The 15,873-nt window shown below is 36.3% G+C and overlaps 1 protein-coding gene across 50 annotated transcripts in view; it reads left to right on the top strand.

Moving 5' to 3' along the window:
* Positions 1-15,307, top strand: part of ADD3 (adducin 3) — a 185,873-nt gene extending 170,566 nt beyond the window's left edge. For 27 of the 50 annotated variants that reach the window (XM_070633140.1, XM_070633246.1, XM_008540572.2 and 24 more), the window contains 12 exons: positions 624-775; positions 1,740-1,820; positions 2,666-2,815; positions 3,297-3,440; positions 3,553-3,651; positions 4,761-4,943; positions 5,523-5,780; positions 7,102-7,221; positions 7,689-7,775; positions 10,575-10,698; positions 12,345-12,440; positions 13,062-15,307. In XM_070633140.1, coding sequence (XP_070489241.1) covers positions 624-775; positions 1,740-1,820; positions 2,666-2,815; positions 3,297-3,440; positions 3,553-3,651; positions 4,761-4,943; positions 5,523-5,780; positions 7,102-7,221; positions 7,689-7,775; positions 10,575-10,698; positions 12,345-12,440; positions 13,062-13,354 — 1,787 coding nt within the window. In that variant the 3' untranslated portion in view covers positions 13,355-15,307. The remainder of the gene's footprint in view (positions 1-623; positions 776-1,739; positions 1,821-2,665; positions 2,816-3,296; positions 3,441-3,552; positions 3,652-4,760; positions 4,944-5,522; positions 5,781-7,101; positions 7,222-7,688; positions 7,776-10,574; positions 10,699-12,344; positions 12,441-13,061) is intronic. The other 23 variants (XM_070633354.1, XM_070633339.1, XM_070633347.1 and 20 more) reach the window with 1 other exon arrangement.
* Positions 15,308-15,873: the final 566 nt, after the last annotated feature.

The raw sequence follows: 15,873 nt of genomic DNA, 5'->3' as shown, positions 1-15,873 counted from the left end.
AAGAAAGAGAAAAGAACTTGTTGAGGGAGAAAGAAGCAGCAGTGGAAAGGGAACAAGATCCAGGAAAGTATCCCTGAGGTCTGGAGGAGAATCTAGGAAAGAGGTGGTAAAGGTGTCGGGGGAACAAAGACTGAGCCAAGGTTGAACTTAGCAGTTGGGTCATTAGAGACCAAGACTAGTTTTTGTTGCTTCGTGAGGGCAGAAGCCAGACTACTGTTTGAATGCATTCTTTTCCAGCTTAAATGTGTTTTGTTTGAGTAAAAGTCAAAAGTGATATTTTAAAAGTAGCTTTCTGTTGAGATCTTTTCATCATAAAATTAGCAGTAACCTCAGTATTGATAACACTTTCACTGTAAGGATCATGTGATCATTTTTCCCGGTGGTGTGAGCCTAACTTCCTAATAAGTACTAGATGAAACTGCAAAGAAGATTGCTGATACGTATTTTTACTCGCAGTGTACTTCTCTAAAGGAAGATAAGCTAGTGAAACATTGTGTGGGCTGGTTTCAGATCCTTATTTACAAGGCTGGGACACTCCCAGACTCAGGCTGCTTCCTGGCAGCTAATTTCCAGGTAAGGGATTACTTGACCTCAATCCCTCTCCACAATTTTCCCTCTTTTAGGTCTCGGCATGGTCACACCTATCAATGACCTTCCTGGGGCAGATACATCCTCATACGTGAAGGGAGAAAAACTTACTCGCTGTAAACTTGCCAGCCTGTACAGACTTGCGGACTTGTTTGGATGGGCACACCTGGCAAATACCTACATCTCAGTGAGTTCTTTGGCTTTTAATTCCTGTTCTTAAAAATTCCAATTAGATGGCAACTGTACTCTTCTTACCTTTCCTCAAAAGTCCAGTTTTTGAGACTTTATTCTCTGAACTAGCATGCTGGATCACAACCTAATCCCGATTTAAACCTTATCTCCAGTGGAGAGGCTGCAGTTACCCCAGTTTTCTTGTCTATTTGCTATCTGTCTTATTCCTTTAATTCAGACCAGTTGTAGAATCTATCCAGGAAGAAATCCTTCTGGCAGAATTTTCTCTCTCTGTTAATTATATCTGAGCATCAGTGACATTAAAAAGCATTTGGGGCAGGAAAAATAGAGCAGGTCAGGGAAGTTTCCTCCCTGGTCTTTATTTTCTAAATATATTTTTCCCCATTCATCGTCATCTTGTTCTCATGTTGCCACACTTGGAAGCAAGATAATATTTGGAAGCAAAAACGTATGAAAATATGGAAATGGCACGGATGCAAGGTGCAGCCTTCCTACAACTTTTCTTCTCTTCCTTCTGGCCATTCCTTAATTTCCCTTTCTATCTCAACCTTAATTCCTTCCTAGAAAGAGACTCTCTTTCCTTTGCCCATTTTCCCTTAATTTCCATGTTGTAAACCAAGATTATAGTCGTTGCTGCATTCAGTTGAATAATATTGGCTTTTGTTTCTCATGAATGTAGCTGACCCTAAGCAATCTTAGAACCCCCGTAATAACAGTTGAGGTAAGTCCAGTAAATGAGAAACTAATGTCAGAATTTTTTGCAAGTACTTGAGGGTTGAGGGAAGAAAACCTTTCAAGGAAACTTTCATATTGCTTTAGTTTCTGCTTTGTTGTGGTGGTGGTGTTTTTCCCAGATCTCTAACAATTATTCATTGTAAATATATTTCTAGTCATGTTTACATTGCAAAATATGAATACCTCATAGTAATTTCCTATTGCTTTTTTTTTTTCTTTCTCAGGTAAGAATAAGTAAGGAGCAAGACCACATTATAATAATTCCCAGAGGTCTGTCTTTTTCTGAAGCCACAGCCTCCAATTTGGTATAATTTTCATTCCTATGTTATTTTTTCTGTGCTTCCTTGTGCTTTTTTGACAGTTTTTAGCTTTTGGGACGGGACAAAACAAGAAAAGGTATGGATGGAAAAACATTTACTAGTCAACAGGGAAGAGTTTAGAAAATTATGGTGATTTTTAAAAAAAGTTTTAGGGAAAAACAAGGTAGTTGAAGAGACTAATAAATGAGTTGGTCTTATCAGTTAACCTATCCTTGTTTTGAAGGGAACCTTGAATTTTTTTACACCCTTTACACTCTGGAATTTGGAATTTGTTTAAAAAACAAACTGAAAAAACACCCACACAAAATCTGAGTATTTTATAGACAGATTTAAACAAAGTTCAGTTGGTGTGAGTATAGGGTCTGACCTTCTAGCATTTTCTTTTTCCATGATTGTACTCCTACACACTGTTATCGGCCTCTAGAACAGCAGGAGCTACATTGGTTCTAGTTACTACAATGTTAGCAAATGGAAATTTTCCAGCCAGTTCCATAAATGCCAGACTTGTCCAGACCTTGGTGAAGAGCTTAAGTTATTTAGTTTCTTGAAAACTGTGCTTCTTGCTAAATACCAAGTTTTGTTGCAGACTGGCTGTTTTTGTAAATAAAGTTTTGCAGGGATACTGCAATAACCGTTCTTTTACAGTTGTTTATGGCTGCTTTTGTACTACAGTGGCAGAGTTGAATAGTTGCAACAGAGGCCCACAAAGTCTAAAATATTTACTGTCTGGCCTTTGACACAATGGTTGCCACCTCCTGGTTTAGCTTGTGGAACACAGGCGAACTTTGATACATATGTACCAATTAAATGTGTCTTTCTGCTTTTTCCAGGTGAAAGTCAACATAATAGGAGAAGTGGTTGATCAGGGAAGTACTAATTTGAAAATTGACCATACAGGATTCAGTCCCCATGCTGCAATCTATTCAACACGACCTGATGTTAAGTGTGTGATACACATCCATACCCTTGCAACAGCAGCTGTAAGTCCCTGAAGGGCCAAGACCAGCAGTGACTCTGGGCTGTGTATTATTTTCATGGCTTTCTTTACATGATACTATCTGCATTCTTTCAGGCCCCACCATTCAAAATCATGTTTGAAGTATTATCTTCTCCATACCCAGAAAGCAAAAGGCTCTTTGAATCAAATGCTACCATTCTAGGAAACAACTGGAGAGATAGCATTTTGCATTTTTGAACTAATCAGTTTAATAATTGGGTCACTGAGTTCTTTGGAGCAAAGCTTCTTTCATAATATTTGGCACAGCATTTAAATTGAGTTATATCCTCTAAGTCCCTTTTTTTTTTTTCCTGGAAGAAGTAAAGAGCTAATTGGGAGGTGGGCTTAGAATGGTGAGCACAGTGAATAGGCCAGTGCTTCCTGAGCTGGCTGAAGCATCAGGTTCCTATAAAAGAGTAATTAGTAACTAAGTGTGTTATCTTGGCATGGACCAAATCAAATAGGTATCCTCCATGAAGTGCGGCATCCTTCCAATTTCTCAAGAGTCCCTGATCCTGGGAGATGTTGCCTATTACGACTACCAAGGGTCGCTTGATGAACAGGAGGAGAGAATTCAACTGCAGAAAGTTCTGGGGCCAAGTTGCAAGGTACGTAGTAGAGTTTCTATCTAAGGAGCTATTTTTATTGCTGTTGCTGTTGATGAAAACAGTGTGAGCTATGCCAGTTATTTAAAGTGATTGCTTTGGGATTCTATTTTAGGTGCTGGTACTCAGAAATCATGGTGTGGTGGCACTTGGAGAAACAGTTGAGGAGGCGTTTCATTATATTTTTAATGTGCAGATAGCCTGTGAGATTCAGGTAGGAAAAATTATCGCTCCTCTCCCACTTTTTTTGGCTTTGCTTTTTGCTTGTTGAGTTGGATTTTGTGTTTACTTATTTACAAAGTCCTGTTGGTTAGTGGCTTTTTGTTTTGTCTTTTAAGAGAACTTCTGCTTTACTTGAGTAAAAAGGGTCAACTCGGTTATCTCTTGACTTGAAAGTAGGAGGAAGGAGAACTAAAATTTACATGTGGGGACACACGCACAAGTCTAAGTGCCTCATAAACATCATTTTCCCTATAATCCTGCTTTTTAAGATAGTATAATCACACGTTTCTCCATTTTCGGCCTCTAGTGATGGTGGTGCTAATTGAGAAACAGAGGCAACCTCCAGTCATCAAAGATCAGATGTGTTGTGGCCACTTTCATAATAAGTGTAAGAGCAGGGCCAGAAGTTTTATGAACTTATGTAGTTTCCAACAATTCCACAGCCTCAGCCTCATTATTATAATAGGTTGGATATTTATTAACCACTTTTTTCCTCAGAGAAGCTGATTTCCCTCTTCAGGAAAATCAAGCAGATTCTGTTGAAGCAAATGGTAATAATCTTAATTTATTGGAAGGGCCACAAAAAAGGGGGAAAAAACTTTTTCTGCCAACTTTAACTTGTTTTAACGACCACCATTTTTTTTTTCTTGAACATCTCAAATGAGGCTATGAAAGGCTTAATTAAATTAAGATAACGAGATGTCTTCTGCCTACATATCCTTGAATTCACAATCTAGTGTCTGTATTCCTTTAAAATTATAACTTTCAGCAAAAGTATTAACTGGATAGCCATGGGAAAACTGCAAGAAAAGAACTTTAAAATTTGGCAAGAGCATTCAGTTTCTTGAAATATGTTAAAAGGTATGGCTCTAAATGTGTTTTCCATCAGGCAGGATCAGAGTCCTAGAAGGTATCTTTTTCAGATAGATGGAAAAGATACTTAAGCTTCCTACTTTCACAAGTGTCTTGCTTTTTTTTGTTGTTAGTAGCCTGAACAAGTATTATGGATATTTGCTGAATCAAAATTGTGCCATTTTAAAAGATATACTCGTAATTGTCCTTACAGTCTTGTGCCTTTGTATATATCGCCATTGATCACAGGTGCGGGCATTAGCAGGGGCAGGTGGAGTGGACAATCTACTTGTACTGGATCTTCAGAAGTATAAAGCTTTCACTTGCACTATAGCAGCATCTGGAGGAGGAGGAGTGAATATGGGTTCCCACCAAAAATGGAAAGTTGGCGAGATTGAGTTTGAAGGGCTGATGAGGACTCTGGACAATTTGGTAGGTAAAAAATTGAACATAAACTTGGATTTCATGTCTTTGGATTCAAGAGCAGATGCTTTTATCTCCCTTTGGTTTTGGAACATGCTCCCGACTCCTCCAGGAGCAGAGTTTGACCTTAGAAAGGCATTCCACTCTAATTTTACCATTTTAAAGAATTAAACAGTGAAGCATGCAAATGTCATCTTAGAATTTACCCTCTTCCACTAAGGGTCAAAAGGTAGATTGCCTTTAGACCCCAGAGCAAAGACTTAACTGAGCACTGAAATTTGGCCTCCAGAAAGCCGGTTTATAGCTAGGAAAATGTTTCTGGTCAGCAGTTTTGAAATTACCTTTGTCAGGAACAGTTGTGTGAGTGGAAATTGCACTGTCAGCTGGAATCAGTTTTAACCAGATCTTGAAATTTGCTTAATTTCAAGTCTAGTGTTATGTGGAGGTTATGTGAGATTTGGATGGATGTTTTCCCTTTTGTTTTTCAACAAAGGAGTCTTTTTGAATCATTTGTTTAAAGAATTAGAATCCAAATGCTGTGTTTGGTACAGGTCTGATTGCTTCAAGTGTGGCTTTTCCCTCCCTTAGGGGTATAGAACAGGCTATGCTTACCGGCATCCTCTCATTCGAGAGAAGCCTAGGCACAAGAGTGACGTGGAAATCCCAGCGACTGTGACTGCATTTTCCTTTGAAGACGATACAGTGCCACTCTCTCCTCTCAAATACATGGCTCAGAGACAGCAGCGTGAAAAAACAAGATGGCTGAACTCACCAAATACTTACATGAAAGTCAATGTGCCTGAGGAGTCTCGGAATGGGGAAACCAGTCCCAGGACCAAAATCACAGTATGCCACTATTTTACATGGTTTGCCTTTACCAAATATTTTGCCTAGTTACTCATGAATTGAATGTTCTATGTTGAAAATATTGGGAAAGTAAAATATAACGTTAACAGTAATAATATCACTGTCATTTTATCCGGTATTAACTTTCTGCAAGACACTTTGTTCTAAGTGCCGTACATGAATTATCTCATTTAATTCTCTTAATATGGAGAGGATGCTATTTTTCTCCCCCATTTTGTAGCTGAGAAAACAGGCAGAGGGGTTAACTAATCATCTGTGAATGATAAAGTTAGGATTTGAATGCAAACAATCTGACTCTGGAACCCAGTTTTTACCTTCTACATGATACTGCTTTGTAGTTTATATTGTACCAGTGAATCAGAACTATAAAAGTTGTCAACACCTAATGGTGCCAAAGTTTCTACTGCACATGGCTACGCAAGATCTTGTAGATAGAAATAGGTTATCTTTTTCAGCATTTTGCTTCGGATTTGGTGTAATTTTGGAGTTCTTATCCCCAAGTATTCTCTGGATACTCAAAATTAGTTCATCCTATCATATAAATCAGAAACATTCAATATGGAAATGCCTAGGCATCAAAGTGATTTTTTCCTAGTCTATAAGATTTCTCAACTTCTAGTGAAAGAACATAATTAAATTCATAAGTTTTCCAGAATTAATTTTACTGACAGAGACTGATGGCCAGCTATCATTAATCTTAATGAATATTAGCCTTCTTTAAGGGATATAGTGTGGGGTAGATAAGAAGAATTATATAAGGCTCTTCCAACTCTGTAGTTCTGTTATACTATAGACTACTACCAGATTATCCCCTTTGAAAAATGCTGGTCAGGGGCTTGGCCTTTTCTGTCAGCCAAAAATAAAAAATGAAGTCTGGAAAACTAAATCTTAAGAGATTCCTTGAGTCCTTTTTGGTGACTTCTTAGCCATCTTCAGTTGGTGAAACTTCAATGCAAGCAACAGCTCTGAATGTGAGTTAGTGTGAGATCAAACTCTACGTCTATGCTTGAATTATTTTCAGCATCATATTTAAAAGTGCCAAAAGGAGAGAATTTAAATAGCAGTATAACTGAGTATTCATGTGAATAGTAATGACATTTGTGGGTTTTCTTTTAAGTGATTGCTGATTGTGAGCCTTTTTCTAACTAGTATGGGATACACACTAATTGACGAATACTGCATAGTGAATTCTTTAAAATACTGGCAGTTATCCCCCTCCTTAAGTCAGTAAACAGTTGTCAAGAACCTTCCATATGTCCTTAACACAAAGCTTCATTCTAGAAAATTTTTGATTCTTTAGTGGATGAAAGCAGAAGATTCTTCTAAAGTTAGTAGTGGAACACCTATCAAAATTGAAGATCCAAATCAGTTTGTTCCTTTAAACACAAACCCGAATGAGGTACTGGAAAAGAGAAATAAGGTAAGACGGGGTGTTCTGTGGCCAGGGGAGGCAATATTATGCTGTTTTATGTTTAAATCACTAATGATTGAATCTGATTAATACCAAGCTTAGAGGTTTGAATACAGAAGAATTTGACATTCAATTCAGTATAATTTTAGCTTGTATTGAATACCTCCAGCTCTGTGCTAGTCACGGGTGAGCAGGCTCCATGGGGAAGAAGTGCTAAACATATTTCTGCTGTTAAGATCCCTGGTATTAGTGAAAAATGTGGTTCTCTAACAATGTAAGACGGTGGCAAATCACATGTGAATAAGCGTGGAGGAGATTAGTGTGAGTTGTTAGGGTGGTAAAAGAGGGCTGCATGGAGGTGGGAATTAGAGAGGCCCTTATTCTGGGCTGGTCAAATAGCATGCCTTTAGGAAAAGAGAAAGTAAAGGTCATCTGCATAGATGCCCCCAAGAACATGTTGTTGTTTTTCAATTCAGATTCGAGAACAAAACCGATATGACTTGAAAACAGCAGGACCACAATCTCAGTTGCTTGCTGGAATTGTTGTGGATAAGCCTCCTTCTGTAAGTCCATGAAGCAATATGATTTTGTTGTTGATCTACCACATTAATTTCTTTGCTTTTTAAAGATACTTCTTATTTTTACTGAAGTTAATATAAGCACAAGTTAAAAAGTCAAATAATCCACAAGACTTAACATGTCACCTTCAATTCCCTGTTTCCAGGGGCAAGGACTTTCTTCTAGCATTTACCTTCATGTTTCTAAAGAGCATCTTCATTCTGCTTTTCCTTGGTTTACTGATTTTAGACTTCAGCTGTATTTCATCAAATCTGTGTCATCGATTGTAAGAAGTACCATTATTTTATGTATCACTAAAAGAGAAAAAACCCTAACAATTATAATTGCAGGAAGCCATCAATTATTAGATAAGTCCTAATTTCAGAGATGGGAAAATGTGGGGGGAAAAGTGCATCTTAGAATTAATGAAAGACAGTAGTGACTTCTTTTATGGAAGATGAGGATTTAGCCTGTTTACACAACACTTTTTCATTCCCCCAATAAGGTTATATCACAAATTTTTTTTGTTGAATCAGCTTTCAGTGTTTATATTATTAAACGTTTACTGCTGAGCCAGATAGTATCCCAGGATTACATTTCCTTTCTTATACAACTTGCCTCCCCCTGGAGTTAAGAATTTTCCTCCTTTTCTTATTGGCTTAGTTCTTCCCAAACTTTTCAACAGAATTATAAAGTCCATCTTACTATTATTTTCCATAGGATCAAAGGTAACAGGTAATCTCTCAGTTCTAGCCCTCTGTCATTCCAGTCCACATCTGGACCATTTGCTCTTCAGGCTAGCTACCCCGGCTCATCCTGAGGATTCCTGTGTTTCTCTCCTGTGTAATGTCCCCTGTTTCCTGCATTGTGTGACTTCTACCCTCTTGATTTATTCCTGTATCACTGAGCACGTCGTCTAATAGCTTTCTGAGAAAGGATACATAGGAGGTGGAAGTATGAAATCCTGTATTCTATCTTCAGATGTGCATATAATGGACATAGAATATTAGTTTAGAAATAGTTTTCCCCCAAAATGAAAATCATTGCTCCATGTTGAGAAGTAGGAGAGCATTGTGATCCATGTACCCCTGTTTAGGACCCTTTTTTTTTTCTTTTAGACCTTTTCTACGTCCGTGCCATTCTGAAATGTTACGATGCTGTGCTTTGTAGTAGATTTCTTGTTAGTCTTTGTTCGTAGCATTTGATAACCCTTTTCAGTGTACAAAGTCATATCCTTCAGTTCTGGGAATTTTTTTAAGTTTTTCCTCAATAGTTTTTCCCCTCCAATTTCTTTTTCTGTCAGGATACACTGTTAGTTGGACCTCTTTGAGCCTCTGATTATTTCTTTCCTACTTTCCATCTCTGTCTCTTTATCATACTTTCTGGGAGATTTGCTTGACTTTATTTTCTAACCCTTCTATTTAATTTTCTATTTTGATTTTTTTTAATTTTTAAGACCTCTTATTCCCTGAATGTTCCCCTTTTTTGTTTAAATAACATCTTGGTCTTTCATGGGTACAGTATTTTCTATTATTGCTCTAAGGGAATCAATTTTAATTTTCTTCAGCTGCCTTTATTGTGTTTGTTTCTTCTGAGTTCCCTTTTTCTTGTTTATTCTGGTCCCTCTCTTCCATGTTGGAAGCTTTTCTCAAGTGTCTGGTAATCCATAGTAGTCTGTTATGTATTTAAGAATGAGATGCTGAAAGCTAGTCAGAAGCTCTGGGTGTGTGCAGAGGTTCCGAGTAGGTGAGTTTCACTGTAGGATGATTGGATGTGGACCAGGTTGTTTCTCTGGGGAATCCCCAAATGTTAGTATCTGTAGTTTTCATCTGGGGCCATTTCATTTATCTGGAGAGTTCTCCATTCTCCTGCCAGTCTCCCACCATCGTTCTGAGAGCCCTTAGCTGTGTTTTATGCCCCTGATCAGTTCTGAATAATAAGCCTCTGATCTTCTGCAGAGATGGGAGAGAAGTAAATGCCTGGCTGTGTGGAATAGGAAAGGGGACCTTAGAATTTATGTTTCTTATTCAGACTTTTGACATGTCCCCCCTTTTCAGCTTTTCTTTATCCCACCTTCCCTGATGCCTCTGGTTTCTGAGCCTTACCAGACTCTACGGGGCAAGTGAGCATGGTTCTCGTTTGCAGCCTTCCTTGAGCTCTGCTACCCACTCTTTCACCCAATTTCCATCTTCCAAAAATGTGTTAACATTTCTCATCCTCTGTTGTCTCTTCTCCCGTTCTTTGTCCTTAAAAGTTTATACCATTTTTTTGCTCTTCCTTTATTGTCATTTTAGTGGGGTTTTGGGAGGGATTAAAAAAATGCATAAATTCAATCTGCCAGGTTTAACTGAAAGTCTCATTAATCCCTTTCCTAGAACAAATAGCTACAAGTTTATTTTCATGGCAAATTTAAAGAAATTCTTTTGGTACAATTTCATTTTTCTAAGTCTTTTTTACAAAGGCTTTTTGAAATGGAGGATTTCTTGTTTTTTAAGATATTTCTAAGTTATGTGAAGGTTATTAGAACTTGGCTTAGTTTTGTTTTTTTTTAAAAAGAGTTATTAAAATTGACCTATAAAGGCATATTGAGGAAACATCCCTGGCAATTTTAGCCCATTGGATCATTAGTATTTTAAAGCATGTTGCTTTATCATTTCTTACGATTATTGTGAGGTGGGGTGTCACAAACATCATATATACATTTATGTATGTGTGAATGTATGAAGTTCTGTGTATATATATATAAACAAATACATAGATATAAGTAAAGCTCTTGGTAATGAGTTGATGTTTTTCTTTGTAAGACCATGCAGTTTGAAGATGACGATCAAGCCCCACCAGCTCCTCCCAACCCCTTCAGTCATCTCACAGAAGGAGAACTTGAAGAGTATAAGAAGACAATCGAACGTAAACAGCAAGGCCTGGAAGGTTAGTTCATGTTAGATTAAGTCTAGTTTAACCATACTGCTAACAGCGGAGCACCTTGAGTTAGATAGAAAGCAGTCAATGTTGTTTTAAAAAGTTCCTTTTACAATCGATGGTTCTGTGTCATCTTTCCCAGCCCTTATTGCATATATATGTGGGCTGAAATGCAAAGAGCTACCACAGACTGTGTATGTCAACCTGTAGAGAAAACTGTTTTCCTCAGAAAGCAATCTGATTGCTAGCAAAAAGTCTTGTGTAGTCAAGTGAAATCCCCAGATGAATAAAGAATTACCAGCCAAAGTAAACGTAGATACATTAATAGATTTAAAAATATCAGAGTATGTGGCTTTTTAAAAACTCTTTACATTGACATAATTATAGATTCACAAGTATGTGACTTTAATGCTTTGTAAAATCTCTCTCATTCCTAGGTATTTCAAGGTGCCAAAAGTGTAGTTTCAAAATCAAAACATAAAGCAAAGTGCTAGAATTTTGATGTGACTTTCTGTAACCTTATGGGCAGTCTAGTGAGGCTGAGTTTTTCTGACTTCAGAACCCTAAGTAAGGATTATATTTAAGAATTGTTAATGAAAATACTTTAGCTGATTGAATACTAGCTCCCTTTTTCTCAAGAATAAGCGATTCTCTATAGTAGGAGTTCTCAGTCTTGGGTTTTGGATAAGCTTCAGACAGTCCAGGAGCCATCTGAAAAATATATGCTTTATTTTATCTGATATACATGTCGGGGGAGGAGGTTCAGCATGAGGGACAAGAAGTCTGTGATGCCAAAAGAGGGTAAGAGCCTCTGCTTTAGAGCATCCATAAAATACAGTTGAAATTTTTTACACAGTGCAGAACAGAACCAATAGTTAAAGAATTTTTGTTTATATTAGATATCATGTAGGAAAAACTAATGACATCCTGGTCATCCAGGGAACAGTTTTTATCAGTGTGTTAGTGCCTCTGTCACAAAAGGGAGTCATCCTGACTCATTAATGTAATTACACTAAATGTTCTAAGTGGTATTATTGAATTTGTTTATTCTAACATAAGGTTGGAAACTTCCTCTGTTTCTGTATTTTGTAAAATGTCCCTCTTTAATCTCTCATTTTTTGAAAGCCTAAAGATGCCAGGTAACAAATATTGCACTCTAGAACCATCACCTTTTATATATAACTTTATAAATAGTTTCACATTCATTATGACCTTCTGAATTAGCTCGCTAATATTGCTCTGACAGGAATCACTAATTGGATATTGTTCAAAAATTCAGTGAAGCATTCTGCCTCATTAATGTAGCATCATTGGTGAGGCTTCATAATTCTTTTCATCTGGCTGCTCAATATATTTTGGTTTTCTAACTCTCTAGCAAAAGCTAAATGCACACATATTATTTGCCTGGGCTGCCAGTAGCTATGCTTCCTTAGTAAGTATGTATGTAGAATTGCTATTAGCCGCCCGAATTTTAACATATTAACCTCCTCTTAGTGCATAATTATTGATATATGGGATAACTGTTAGCATGCTCAGCTCACTGCTGAAGAGTTTATCATCTCTGTGTGTGCAGGTATTTGATGTATGCGCTAACCTCCCTGAAATCTTATGCTTCTTTGTTTTGCATGGCTTTTAACTAAACTCTTATCCAACAGATGCTGAGCAGGAATTACTCTCAGATGACGCTTCATCTATTTCACAAATTCAGTCTCAAACTCAGTCACCGCAAAATATCCCTGAAAAATTAGAAGGTATTCAATGTAATTTCCCATAGCAGTCACTGAGTTAGTCTTCAGAGTCTGTCCCTGTGTCAATTGTTTCATGTAAGGAAATTGAACACCTGATTGCAGTAAGTTTGCCATGGATTTTACTTAAAGCTCCTAATAATTTTATATTTTTTATTAAATAGAGTGCTACTTTTGTTCAGTGTTTATACTGACTTATCTTAATCTGGATATTGGCAACCCATAGTTCTTAAGAATTTGTGAAATTAAAATTGGTTTGTCATACGCCTTTCAATCAGAAGCATGGAATCTTTTTCAATTTTGATTGCCAAATGACCCCAAAAATAAAGAAAAATATATGTTGTCTTCCTCATTTATACTGACTTGATTTACAATGAAACTGTCAAGTCATTAAACTGGACTTATCTAGCCTTGATTCTGTGGTCTAACAACTTTGTCCCCTTCCACTTTACACCATTTAAGAAAATTAGCTTCATGCTAATAGATCCATGGTCTATTAAAATAATGATCTATCTTGATTGGAATTAAAGTAATGCCTTAGTACATTGCTAAAACATTTCGGTTTTGTAAAATAAAGTCACGATATTAACTATATAAAATAATAAAAAAAACCCTCCCTTTTTGTAGAAAACCATGAGCTATTTTCCAAGAGTTTCATCTCCATGGAAGTGCCTGTCATGGTAGTAAATGGCAAGGATGATATGCATGATGTTGAAGATGAGCTTGCTAAACGAGTGAGTAGATTAACTACAAGCACGACCATAGAAAACATCGAGATTACCATTAAGTCTCCAGAAAAAATTGAAGAAGTCCTGTCACCTGAAGGTTCGCCTTCAAAATCACCATCGAAGAAAAAGAAGAAATTCCGCACTCCTTCTTTTCTGAAAAAGAACAAAAAAAAGGAGAAAGTTGAAGCCTAAATAAAGTCTTTTTATAATTATTATTATTCCAATGTGACATTGCACATTTAAATATCACATTTAAGTTGGTCATTAATATGCAGTGGTAGATCAGAGTGGGGGTATGTAGCAAACTGGACTTTAAGAACTGGAAAGAGATCTTACTAAAAGAAAAACATATTATGAAAGAAATTCAAATTCATCTCTCATTTTATATGTTCAAAAGATCTTTGAATCTTTGAACAATTGTTAGTTTTAATTAGCTCTGCCCTCATGAAGTGTTATTATAATTCACCACAAACAGATCTCTGTCTGAATTACTTCAGGCCTTCTCCATAATATCCGTTGGAAAGAAATTACCAGTGAACCAGCGAGAGAATTATTTCTCAACACCTGCTTCACTTGGTGATCAGATTATAATTTTTTATCATGATTATTGACTGTACCTTTTGGGTTCCCATTGTTTCAATGGGCATTACCAGAATGCTTTAAAAGCTTCTAAGATAAGAATCTACAGCATTAGTATACACTGGCACATAATTTTTTTAAAAAATTTAAGAAAAAATTTGTTTGGAATTTTATTCATAGTATAAAATTTCCTCACCTGAAGTAACTTTGTTTGCCAAAAAAGATCATTTTAGTAAACTATAATTTTTGAAAACTTCCTTTTTTATTAGTTTAGAAAGCCCCTTATTTTTCAACAAAGGGGATTTTGTACACATAACATGGGTTATTTAGTTTAACTCTGGCAAAAATGATTTTTGTATGTTGAGATGTTTGTATACCATTCAGTATAAAAAAGTCTCATAAGCATATTATCCAATCATTTAACAGTAGAGCATATATGAGGCCGCTTGGTACTAAGTCTACTTACATATAATTCAAGAATCCAAGAATGTGGTATCAAAGGGGGATTAGAGCATTTAAAGGTATAACTAGATTCATATTTGAACCTTATAATGTCTTTTTCTCTTAGTATTGTTAATGAATGAAGAAGCTCTCATGTGGTAACCGTATGAAAAGGAAAAGAATGAGAGGGGAAGGGAAAAGTGAAGGGAACAAAAGGGGTATCGTGAAAAGAAGAATCCTAGTTTGATAGTGACTCATAGTCACAATAGGATTTAAAGAATAATGTATTCAATGTCACAAATTTCTAAAATTCTGCTTCTCTGTCAAATCATATTTCTTGGTTGATATCTGAGTTTTAAAGGGGTCACATCCTTTTACGCATCTTTAGAAGGCAGCACTAGAGGAAATCAGTGTGTCTAATCCCCCCAGTGAGAAGACTACCACGTCTTGATTTTTACAAATTTTTCTTATCTTTTCAGTTAACTTTCTATCTAATGTAAATACAAATTTAAACCTAGGCTTAACATAGTTTTTTCCCTCCCTTCGCCCAAGTGATGTCACAAGTCAATGTAAAATCAATGATCTAATGGTCAGTGGGTAAAAATAATCCAAAGTGTATCTGGAGGGTGAGTTGGCATGTAAACAATTACATTGATTACAGTGTGTTCTGGGGCTGGTTCTGTTTGGCGTATGTGTATGATGATGCCAAGTTGAAACAGAGCCTGGAAATTTCATTTTAGATCTCACTAACTACTGGAATCAGTGTTTTAATCTCTTAGTGGAAACTCTCAGTTGCTTAATTCTGTATGTGAGAATTTTTTTATGTTCTACATCATTTATGTTGTATTACAACGTATGTAGAAACAGTAACCTGTGAACTATGCTTTTCCATAACTTTTTAAAAATATATATATCTTAAATGAATGCAATGTGCATAAATATTTTTTAAACGCAACAGTGAACTATTTGCACCTTTTGCTAATGCCTCTATTTACTTGCTTTGGCATAAAGAATGAGCCAATGAACCTCTGTGTCCTGTGGAAAATGTATAAATGTTATCTGATATTGCTCTTAGATGTAATGCTAATTAATGTTAAATCACAAATAAACAGTATTTTAAATAGATGGATTTGGTATCATGAGCTTTCAATTCAAGGATGGTTACTTAGCCTGAATTACTTTGTATACCATTGAGTTTTATACTTTAGGGGTATACTGCAGTTGAGTAAAGATGGATGCTTCTGAATAAGGGATGTCCTGATAAATTTATTTTCAAATTAGTTGAAAATGTACTATATAAAACCCTTCTTGTTTCAGCTCATATTGAAGAAATATTCCCCAAGTGACCTACTTTTTGTCTTGAATAGGTATAGTGACCTTACTATATCTCTGAGATCTAAAAATGTTTGAAAGACTTAGGATTCTGATTCTCATCTCGATTCTGCTGTTCAGATCTATGGATGTAGAAGAGAAAGTGTTGCAGAATGTGTCCTGAGTTGATACGTTACCCTTCTCTCTGATTTTTATTTATGTAACAAGGTAACACTAAACAAAGTAGCAAAAAGAATAGAAAATATGTTACAATTCCACCACATTAACATTCAAAAAAATTTTATCCTCTTCCAGCTCTTGTTCAGTTATATATATATTTCCTATATATTGGTTATCATGGTATGAATGTAATTTTATTC

This window comes from Equus przewalskii, chromosome 1 (assembly GCF_037783145.1).
Source record: "Equus przewalskii isolate Varuska chromosome 1, EquPr2, whole genome shotgun sequence".
Taxonomy (NCBI): domain Eukaryota; kingdom Metazoa; phylum Chordata; class Mammalia; order Perissodactyla; family Equidae; genus Equus; species Equus przewalskii.
Note: the sequence above shows the minus strand (reverse complement) of the source record. Positions and strands in the feature narration are given on the sequence as shown.